The 12,270-nt window shown below is 43.3% G+C and overlaps 1 protein-coding gene across 5 annotated transcripts in view; it reads right to left on the minus strand.

The window, feature by feature from the left end:
- ptprz1a (protein tyrosine phosphatase receptor type Z1a) overlaps window positions 1-12,270 on the minus strand; it is a 91,243-nt gene that overhangs the window by 50,565 nt on the left and 28,408 nt on the right. For all 5 annotated transcript variants that reach the window (XM_071908975.2, XM_071908973.2, XM_078282857.1 and 2 more), the window contains exon 2: window positions 8,296-8,364. In XM_071908975.2, the coding sequence (XP_071765076.2) occupies window positions 8,296-8,364 (69 nt within the window). The remainder of the gene's footprint in view (window positions 1-8,295; window positions 8,365-12,270) is intronic.

The raw sequence follows: 12,270 nt of genomic DNA on the forward strand, positions 1-12,270 counted from the left end.
ATTGGAACAGTAATGTGAAGTTATTGCTCATATTTCCTGAAGCTTTGACTGCAGCCTGTGTAATAACTTTATATGGATTTGTTAACATCTGCTCACAGTTACTGTCTTCAGTCAGAGTGACATTTAACTGCCAACAGTCACATTTCAGCAGATAGAGGCTTGGAAACTGCCATCCTGCATCTGAAGACCCATTCACATCTAGAAGGATAACTAGAAAGATAAAAAGATTTAAATGTTGTAAGTAAACTGAATGTTTGTGTTCCCATTATAATAATAACTATAAAAACACCCAAAATTGTATCTTAAACTATATTTTTGGTTTGATCTCAGAGTGATTTTTTGGGATGCGGAGACAATGATAAAACATATTCAACCAATCAGATTAAAGTTGTAAGAAAGAAGGGGGCGGAGCTCAAGAAGTCGATAGGTGTTAAGATTAAAATAATTCCTTTTCAAAATGCTGTGAATCCATTTTGGAAAAACAAAATCATTACCAGAATTTCGTCATTCAGTATCGCTAAAATAGGATCCAGTCTCCAAAAGGATGATCTGTATTTTATCAAGAACTTACTCACTGTCCTTTAAAAAGTAGAGACATTTGTTTTAATTTAATGTTATATCAATCATGTTGTAAGAGTGGGCGTCACCTTGGTGGATTTCTCATGTGCACCATCTGACCTCTGACCCGCAGCTCACATGTGCTTCTGCTCAGCCCGGCTTTCTGGCTTTCTGGCTGTAATTTGGCTGCGTTCACACTACAGGGTTAAGTGGCCCGAATGTGTTTTTTTTTTTGCCTACAATGTGACACAGATCTGATTCTTTCAGAGCCGTGTGAACACCAAAAAACACCTGGAATCTGATCTTTTTAAATCAGATTTGGGCAACATATTGGTATCTGCTCCTAGATCTGATACAAGTCTGGTAAACTGCAGATCAGAGTTCATGTGGGTTTTTATATTATACTTTTGTTCACCTGCCTAGGGACTGGGGATGAAAATTAGATGTTTAGTTACATCTCTGTACAATGCATCAGACTTCTTGGAGGTTTATGTTTTTTATTGTATGTGATCCCTGTTAAATAAACTTAAATGAAAAAGAAATGATCACTGTCATCACTCTGCCTTGGCTCACTTCAGAAAAAGATGGAGGACAGCTACAACATGGAAGTTATCTTGATCAGCAGACTGAGTCTCATCCGGCCTCCACCGCAAATATTCCTTAAAACTGACGCTTCACAGTAGAGGTCCGGTCACACTGATGTCAGTCACTTTTCAAACAATGAATGAGAACAGGTAAGATGAAAAAATCAGATCTGAGCAAGAAATCTGAATTGAGCGATTTGCGCTAAATAATGGCGTAAATATCGGTCTTTTCCACTCGGCTTCAGGAGACTTAGATTATGCTTCAAGAGTCATTTTATGGATATTTTTTGTTCTTTTTTGATCTTTTCACAACTCTAAAGATCGGTCCCCAAAGACTTCAGTTGTTTTTGGAGAACGCTGCTACAAAGTCGTGCTCAGAAGCTCCAGGAGTGTTATATGGACTAACACACTAAACCTGTGTTTCAACTGGCATGACGGTGAGTAGATAATGACTGAATTTTCATTTTTGGGTGAACTATTCCTTTAAGGTCTGTAGTGTGAACGTAGACTTTGAGTCTGTTCTGTCAAACTTCTTCCTTGTTGAAAGAGATGCTCAAAATTAGACTCAAATGACTCAAAGTGCTCAGAGTAAAGCGCTCTCCTCATTATTCTGCAAATGTTTCCAGCTATTTTTCCAGCACAATGGTAATTATGTGTCTCGGTGTGTGTCGGCCAGCTGGTGTGTCGGTGTGCAGTCGAGCTGCTGGATGCTGCTCAGGTGCGTCAGCGGACAGACAGGCTGCGAACTGCAGCTTCACATATGGGAGGAATCTTCTGCCAGAGGACAAAGAGCCTGAACGAGGTCAGACAGGCTTCTGGGTCAGGACTGCTATTAGCATGTCAATGGCAGGCTGACTCACTCACACACACACACACACACACACACTTTGCCATCTCATCTGTTTTGCTCACGCTCATGGCTAGAAACACAGCCGACCTACGAAGAGGACAATTTTGTGAGTTTCATTTCAAAATGAGAGATTCACCATTTGAAAAATCAGCCACCTAAACTTATAAAATGATTTATCAGGAAAAGGCACACTGTGAAAAACCTTCCATCTTAACAAGTCATTTAGTCTCATATTCAGCCTTCAGATCTTATTGTTCTTAAACCAAGAGAAACATTCTGCAGTGAGGAGAGATAACTCCACTTGTTTCCAATGCAGCTTCACTTGTTTCAGGAGTTTTCTAGAACAGAGTGTCAGTCTGTTGAAACCAGTCAGAATAAGGCAGATCACTGCACTGCTGTCAGGAAAATGACTCTTGATTCTACTAAATTCTTCAAACAAGTTGATTTGCATTGGAAACAAGTGAAATTATCAAACACTATTGACAGATTTCTTCACTTGTTTTAAGAAAATTACGGTTTTAGGACTCAATAATCTTTTTAAATGACAGTAAAGGTAATCTGTCCCACTCCACAACATCATACCAGATATACAAAGAAAAAAACATTTCTAAAAACTTTCACTTTTTTCTCCCTGGCTCTTATGTCTTTCTCTAGCCATTCTCCACCATAAACAATCAATACACAAATATCAGATCCATCCCATCTGTTGCCAGGTCGCTGTGGCCCCGAAAATTTTGCGAAACGAGCACAAACTCTGCAGCTCAGCCTCCATGTTTCTGACAGAATCCAGTTCACATCAGGTTCCTCCTCCAGTAAAGGATTCTGGTCCAACAGCAGGAACTGGACTGGACATTTCCACCTGTTCCTGTCTCTAGTCCTGTCTCCTCCAGCTGATCCTTCCTGCTGGAGAAACAGATTTCTCTCTCTTTTCCTGCACTGTGAACATATTTGCATTTTAAGAGATGATGATCATTTCACCACATTTCGGGAGAGCAGGCTCACGGCTCTGACCCTGGACTTCCTTGCTATTTGGTGGCTTGTAATGTTGGCAATCTAGGAACTGAAGCGTATCCTACTGTTGCACCTGTCATTCTGGATAAGAGCATCAGCTGAAATGCCTAAAATGTAAAAGTAAGGAATGCAGTGTGAAGCCGGCGGCGTCCCTCCTGCAGGCTGGGACTCAGGTAATTACTCCCAGGATGAACTCAAACTCAGACTCCACCTCATAAATCTCTAACCGGTCGTGTGTTTGCCTGCCTGAACACATCGCACACCGCCTCCAGAAAAAAATCAATTCTCCCACTGCTGTTGTTGGAGTAATCCGTCCTCGACTGGAGGAACTGCCTGCGGGGCGTTTAGTGCGTCCGTGTGACTCATTTACTGTAACTGCGATGTGCACACTGGAGATAAAAAGCTAGGAAAAGCAAACATACAGTATGTTTAAGCTCCTTTTCTTCCAGTTGAAAAGGAGCGGAGAGTCTGTTCACACTGAGCTGGACAGCAGGCTGACAGGAGAAGATTTCCTGTCTTATCTTGCCAGTGAGGTTTAGGAAGCAAGGAAATAAGGATGAAAGGATGCAGAGCTCAGAGCGAGGAAAGTCAAGTCAAGTCCATGTCATTAATGTCAAGTCTCAAGTCTAAATGTAGATTTCCAAGTCAAGTCCAAGTCATTAATGTCAAGTCTCAAGTCTAAATGTAGAACAGCAAGTCAAGTCAGAACAAATCAAGAGTCCAGTATCAATTTAATATCTTAAAGAAAACTAAATATCTAGGACTTTTCAATGCAATATGGTTTTAATAGGATAAAAACTTGGTAAGAGCATCATGAGTTTGATTTCTATAATCAGTTACAACTTCAATAAATTCAATCATTCCATACAAATTCAGAAAACAGAATTTAAATTCAGTCGTCCGCTGGAACAAATCTCATCACTTTCAATCTAAGTCATTTACACAAACACAAGATCTCAAGTCAAGACTTTAGAAACCTTTTCAAGTCATCAAAGTACAAGTCAAGTCAAGTCCCAAGTCAGGTGGTAGAAGAGTCGGGGTATCATCAGCAGGGCGGCGTTGGCATCGGGGCAACAGGCCGGGGGAACAATACCCTGCGTCTGCACCCCCCCCCCCATCCTCCTTCCCCTCCACTGGGCCTGATAACAGCCTCATTGTGAGTGCCAGCGTCCCCCCCCCCCCCCCCCCCCCACACACACACACACACACACACACCCCTTCACCCAGATTCAGGCTGGCAGGGATGGGGGATGAGGTAAGACATAAGACAGTGAGAGGATGATGGGGGAGGAGGGAGAGACACAGAATGGAAATGGAAATGACATAACACACACACACACACACACACAGAAATGGCTTTTCGGACACAAGTTATTCACATTTGCCGACTATCTAGAGAAAACACGGGATAAGCGCATAAAGAGAACATATATCTGATTTTTATTATATTTTTGGCTCATGATTGTATTTAATTATGTTGCTGGTGTCTTATAATCCTAAAAGGGATGGGTCGTAAGACAAGACATGCAAATACATTTCATTCATTCATACACACACACACACACACACACACACACACACACACACACACACACACACCGCCAGGATTCCTATGTTAAATCACTTCAATCAGCATCTTTCCCGTTCTATCAAGTCTTTTTTTTTTTTCAGGGATTATTACGCGCAAAAAGATAGGAGGTGAAGGGTCAGAGGTCACAGCATCCTGACAATACAGATATTCCTGTGACTCCAGAATGATGATGATGATGATGATGAGGATGAAGGGGAAAGAAATGAGAGCTGAGGAGAAAAGGTTTTCACCTCCGCCATGCCATGCTCTCTCCACACAATACCAAGCCAGCATGCCAAAAACCTCTTCTGATTCAGAAAGATCAAATGCATCGCTGGTAATGGGGGAGGAAGAGGGGGGAGGAAGAGGGGGGAGGGGAGGAGAGGGAGGAGGGGGGAGGGGAGGAGGGGGGAGGGGCATATTCACATGCAAATCCTAAAATGAGACCATGGGGGTAAAATTGGACAAGATTCAGATGATTCTGAGGAGAAGGGCTGCAACGCCTGAATGTTTTCCTAAATTATATTTTTAAATTGGCCGTTAGTAATTCTCAGATCTCTCAGAAGATTTTCATTCTCATGTTATTTGGACCCTGTGATGTATTATTGGTGCAATCAATAAGCGAACCTGAGGAAGTGAAACACGTTGTTTCGCTCCTTTTATAAGACGATTAGTAAATGCTGTAACAAAAATAAAGATGTGATCACATTTTCAGCAAAGCTTCACAGTGCTGTTGGATCATTTCTTTATATGTACTGTTTTGTATTCCTGACCGACCAGCACCTCATTACAAGTGGCTGTGCACGGACGTTTTGACATTCAACATTTTCATGAGCAAATATCGGCTTATTTTCAATCTAAGAAATGTGTTTGGGCTGAACGAGAGGAAATCCATGGATCAGTGATGCTGGAGACTGAGCGGCACCACGGCCTCCAGCGAGCTCAGCCAGGGCCGCGCCCCCGCTTGGGGAAAAGAAGACGGTCGTCCATATTAAAGAGTATGGTCCGTATGTGAGTTAGTGAGCTTAACTGAGACCAAACCACATTGTTTAAACAGATTGAAAACACGCTGAAAAGTTTCTGTGTTGTGGACTGAACCTCCAACAAGTGTAGAAATCCCGATCTCCGGTTCTCTGAAACTCAGTTTATCAGGAACGCCCACAGCAGGGTCGCACAACAATAATCTAAAGACATTTTTCCTAATTTACTCAATTTAGTGAACAAATACTGAAGCAGACTGATCAAACTCTGATTCCAGATTCCAGGATTTTAACCGGCAGCCTTCCCGTCACGAGCCCGCCTCTCTGACCTCAACCACAGAATGATAATGATGATTTGATTCATTATTCAGTATAAAACTATGCTGTATTTCACAAGAAAAAAGCAAAAATTTGAGAAAATAAACATGATAGTAAGTTTGTTTTTTCCTATCCCATCTCGCGACCCCCTGGTGGGTCCCGACCCCCAGGTTGAGAACCTCTGCTCTAGACGAGTCGCTCAGATGAAGAGAACGTTAATCTGCAGACAAACAAAACTGTCTGCTTCAAACCTTTATGTTCATCTGACACACACACTCAAACTCAAACTCCACTTTCATTTACAATCAATGAGCCTGTTCTTTGAAGTAGAGTGCACCCACACACACACGCACACACATACACACACACACGTAAACACACACACATAAACACACACACTTCACACGCTGCTCTCAGGTCAGTATCTATTCATTCACATCAAAGCAGGAACATTAAAGTCTCTCCTCAGCGCCTGTGGAGCTTTGGACAACAGGTCACACATACACACACACACACACACACACAGCATCAGCACACACACACACACACACACACACAGCATCAACACACACACACACACACACAGCATCAACACACACACACACACACACACACACAGCATCAACACACACACACACACACACACACACAGCATCAGCACACAGCATTAGTTTTGATATGAAGCTAAAATGGAAATGCATCATGGGAAAGCAAACGCAGGAAACAGCAGAGTGTGACACTGCTGTCTCCAACACACACCGGAAGAGTCAGGAGGCGTCGGACCACCGACCCTCTGACCTTGACCTGACCTGACCTTGACCTGACCTGACCTGACCTGACCTGACCCAGCACCAAAACCTGCAAACCTGCTGACTTGTGACTAGTCAGTGTGATGAATTAGACGGCGGCCACACCGATCCATCAGAAAACAGACAGAATTACTGCTGATAGATGTGTGTGTGTTGGTTTGTTCTGAGCGTCAACATGGCGGCGAGGCAGAAGAACAGGAAGCTTTGCTCATAACAAAGAAACAGACTCTACAGTATAAACTCAATCAGAAACTGATCTGAAACCTCCAGTCATCCCAACGCTCCACCAGGCTTTCTCTGTTTCATCTTTGTTTCGGTCGGACCGTCGTCTCTGTGTTCGCCGCTAGCTTCTACAGAACAAACGTAGGAACGCTCTGATTGGCCGAACGGACTGGTGAATTTTGAAGCCAATAGAGAGCCTAAGTCCCTCCCCTTCCGGTGGACCACCATGGGCCCGTATTTCAGAAAAAATATGTACGGTAGTCAACGGCGAGAGACAAATAATTGTTTGATCCCGTTTGAATTGTGCCATGAATTACACATATGATGTTTTGTCAATTTAAAAGATCATTTTGCAAGTCAAGAAAGTGGCAGTTTGTCGTAAAACTGTTGAAGTATAAGACTGTGAAAATACGTAATTAGAAAGACTACACACCCAAAAGTGGCGTAAGTGACGTCATAACTTTCTCTCTCCACAAGCTACCCAGAGCCTGAAGCTCAGTCCCTCTCAGAGAGCAGGAGTATTATACACAACCTGGAAGGTAGACAGGAAGAACGGATTTAAACTGGTTTAGGATAGTTTTAGTACAGTGGGGGCTAACGTTAACGATGCCTGTGTGTGTTTCCTATGTTTCCTTCCATGTTGGTGTCGGTGACGTATATTGTGCGAGACGAGAGATGTAGTTCACTGAGCGGTTTCACACAAAACTAAACGTTACTGTACTGTTTTACGACAAACTGCGACTTTCTTGACTTGCAAAATTATCTTTTAAATTGACGAAACATCCGTTCTTCCTGTCTACCTTCCAGGTTGTGTATAATACTCCTGCTCTCTGAGAGGGACTGAGCTTCAGGCTCTGGGTAGCTTGTGGAGAGAGGAAGTTATGACGTCACTTACGCCACTTTTGGGTGTGTAGTCTTTCTAATTACGTATTTTCACAGTCTTATACACTCCAACAGTTTTACGACAAACTGCGACTTTCTTGACTTGCAAAATGATCTTTTAAATTGACAAAACATCATATGTGTAATTCATGGCACAATTCAAACGGGATCAAACAATTATTTGTCTCTCGCCGTTGACTACCGTACATATTTTTTCCGAAATAAGGTCCCATGGTGGTCCACCGGAAGGGGAGGGACTTAGGCTCTCTATGCTGCTAAAGCCAACGTCCTGGTTCACACTACTCAGCCTGACTGAATCCGCTCTGAACTGAACTGAACTGAACTGAACTGAACTGAACTGAACTGAACTGAACTGAACTGAACTGAACTGTGTGTGACCTGAACAGGACGAAGCTGCAGGAGGAGAGACAGCTGTGTTCCTCTGCAGCCGCTGGGAACTGAGACTCGTCAAAAAGTGTCCCGTGTCAGAAAGCCGACTCTCTTCGCTCACCTGCGTACGACCAGTCGATGTCTTCGGAGAACTTGCGCTGGTTCCTGTATCCGTATCCCTCCACCTCCGCTGCAGAGAGAGAGAGAGAGAGAGAGAGAGAGAGAGAGAGAGAGAGAGAGAGAGACAAGTTCAATACCAGATCATTTATTATATTACTGTGTGGATATTCCTAATGTCTTTTTTCCTGCTGGATCCTTTAACTCCCTTTAATCCCATTTGCTGCTGCAACGACCTAATTTTCCCACAGCGATAAATAGTTTCGTTTTATCTTCTATCTCTCTATCTTTCTATCTTTCTATCTACTTGATTAAATAAGCAATTTAAAATGAATCCTGCCAAGGGGAAGACAGTAAACAGAAGGTAAATGACAGCAGGCTAAATTAAAAGGTTTTGGTGCTTTAGGAGCTGAAGCCTCAGAGAGTCAGTGAGCTGAGAGAAAGATCCTGTAATGGATTGAAAAACTATAAAACACATTAATATGACTTAATGGTTTTTATGGTTCAACAGTCGGTGTGTTATTACAGATTAGCAGTTTGGTTTGATTTGATCCGTTGGTTTGTTGCGTAATGCCAAGTCAACGCTGTAATTACAGAGACTGAAGTGAACTTCTGCCAAACCAACCACACACACACCAACAGAGGCTGCGGTTTACCTGACACACACACACACACCCACACACACACACACACACACACTGAAATACCATTTAACTCATTTAACAAACAAAACTGACTTTGTCATGTTGAGTTTTTATTTGGTTTCAGGTATTTGGCTGAGATAATTTTTTTAATCACTTCACCTGTTTCAGCACTGAACAAATCAAACCTCCTTACCTCTTTACCTACCTAGGTCCCTACCTACATACTGTACCTCTATACTTTCCTACCTACATACTGTACCTCTATACTTTCCTACCTACATACTGTATCTCTATACTTTCCTTTTCTATACTTTCGATTTCAAGGTCACGATTCGATTCAATTTTCGATTTAAAACGCTATGCCATTGTTAGACTATCGAGTCTTGATTTGTAAAGATCAGCAGATCATTGGTTTTATTCCCTGACAACTGTCCTTTACATTTTCAAATTCTTCTTTAAAAAGATGGTATCAAGTGTGATATAACTGCCATATCTTTTTTTTTGGAATGTAGCCTACCACACTAAGGCCATATGGTCAAATCTTTTCAAAGTTTTTCCATTTAAAAAAAACACAACTTTCCCTTTAATTTGGTACCAAACACATGGCAAGGTGATTCAGGGCGTCTCCTTACTGCAGTGTCAACATTCACAGTATGACAACAAAACAGATCCTTCCTATCTTGGCTAACGATAAGCTTTCAGAATACATACAAAACCTCCAGCGCTTCAGCCCGCACAGTAATAAGATCAGACAATAATAGTCGCCAAACAAATATGGAAAAAGTCGCTAAACTTATATGGATAAAAGTCGCTGCGACCCGGCCGGTCCTCCTACCGACTCTTCGGCGCACTGCCTCCCGGTAAACAGCGTCCGTCTCCGGCGGTGAGAGCAGGTACGTCCCGCTGTTTAGTGAAGGTGATCTTGTGTCTTGTTTTATCGAGCAAGAACAAGCGATTTATATCAAAAGACTTCAACTCACAATGTCTTCGTAACTTTCCACTACATACGGCGGGTCAGGTTCTGTCTCACAGCAATCTGACAGCTTCCAGAAGGTTTTAAAAGTGCGACGCTTAGCCGGCGAAGACATGTTTACCGGTGGAGGACGACTAAACCCGGGGGAAATCAAACGTCTCAGTGTCACCAGATATACAGTATTTTCCGGTTCCGGAACTTGAAGTATATATAAAACAAAGCTGATAACTTGATTTTCAGTTTTTGGTACATTTTAAACGATTTAAAATTGACGGGCGCTCTTGGGCGCTATAGTGAAATATAGAACGGGCGCTCTCGAGCAGCTACGCTGTGTCGTCACTGAAATGTTTTTGTTTTTCTTCAGACTCGTGCAAGTAGGCAAAAAATACTGGGAGAATCGCAAACCTGCTTGTGATTTCGAAGGTCGAAATCGAACGCTCATTTCGATCGATTTACGATTTAGAATCGAAATCGTGACACCCCTAATACCTACCTCTTTACCTACCTCCCTATTTACCTACCTAGGCCCCTATCTACCTTCCTACCTCCCTCCCTACCTACCTCCTTTCCTAGCTAGGTCCTTACTCAGCTTCCTACCTTCCTACCTCCCTACCTACCTAGGTCCCTACCTCTTTACCTACCTCACTACCTACTTCCCTATATCTCTATATACCTACCTAGGTGCCTATCTACGTTCCTACCTCCCTCCCTACATACCTCCTTTCCTACCTAAGTTGTTACTGAGCTTCCTACCTCCCTACCCCCCTAGGTCCCCATCTACCTTCCTACCTCCTTACATAGCTACCTCTATACTTTCCTACCTACCCACCTACCTCCTTACCTACCTCCCTACCTACTTCATTACCTCCCTATCTACCTTCCTACCACCCTCCCTCCCTCTCTACCTACCTATCTCCTTTCGTACCTAGGACCTACCTGAGGTTCCTAACTCCCTACCCCCTACCTACCTAGGTCCCAACCTACCTTCCTCCCTACCTACCTCTATTGGTCCCTACCTGGATTTATAGGACCCTCTACCCTCCCTCTCTTCCTTCCTACCTCCCTACCTTCCTCCCTGCCAACCTAGGTCCTTACTGAGCATCCTACCTCCCTACCTTCTCACCTCCCTAACCCCCCCTCCTATCTCCCTAACTACCCCCTTACCTGTCTTCCTACCTCCTTACTTCCCTCCCTCCCTCACTATCTAGGTCCCTACCTTCCTACCAACCTAGGTCCCTACAGACCTACCTACCTTCCAATGTTCCTACCTCTCTACCTTCCTACATACCTCCTTACCTACCTAGGTCCCTAGCTCTCTACCTTCCTCCCTACCCACCTACCTACCTCCCTAACTACCCCCTTACCTGCCTTCCTACCTACCTACCTACCTTCCTAGGTCCCTACCTTGCCACCTTCCTCGCTAACTAACCAGAATGTTCCAGTCACAGTTCTGAATATAATAAGAAACACAGTGTGATGTTATGAGGTGAGATCATTAAAACAGCATCTGTCTCAGTAATGAGCTGCAGTCGGAGGCCTGAGGGCCGAAGCTCCAGACGCTTCTTCAACAACACGAGACACGATGTGTTCAGGAGCCAAAACAATGAATAGTATTCAAATTACATGAACATGAAACACAGTGATGTAATGAGGTGTGTGTGTGTGTTTACAAGCGCCAAAGCATGGAATCCAAGAAATTCATTGACGTCTCTTCCTCTAAGTGGACGAACACGAACAGAAAGAATATTATGTTTTCCAACTAAACAACTAGGGATGGGGCCACAATTAAATATACCAGGTAAAAACACATGAATAAAGTAATTGAATATGAGCGTCAGTCCAGACTGCAGTTTGCCCTCAGTTCATTTTGTTATTCTAGGCTTTCCAAGCATGAGGAACTGTCGGCTATCAGATGTCAACATCCATCCTTATACCCATAAAACCATATGGATCAACAGTCGAACAACAAACAACCAGATGTTTTGGGTCGTTTCGTATTGTTGGTACGAATACGTTCTAACTTGTAACGAACCGCACCTCAGGTTTCTTGGAAGCGGACTGAGACTCCCGTTTTCATGGAGACTCGGTGCCGCTATTTGGTCACCAGAGTTTGAATTGTTTTGTTCTCACCTGGACGAACAAACCGGACTGAAGGAAGAAACGCACCGGAGTTCGATTGAACCAGTCCAAACATGCTTGGTGTGAACGCACCCTCAAATAACACAAACTAACAAGAACGTTGCGTCAGAGTTACAAACCTCAAAACCCCCCAAGAAAAGAAAAGCACAGTGGCAGAAATCCCTCTTGAGTCTCTCCACAGCTTCCCTCATTAAACACAAAATTAAACGTTGAGCGTCTCCTG

The sequence above is a fragment of the Centroberyx gerrardi genome, chromosome 4 (genome assembly GCF_048128805.1).
Source record: "Centroberyx gerrardi isolate f3 chromosome 4, fCenGer3.hap1.cur.20231027, whole genome shotgun sequence".
Lineage (NCBI taxonomy): Eukaryota > Metazoa > Chordata > Actinopteri > Beryciformes > Berycidae > Centroberyx > Centroberyx gerrardi.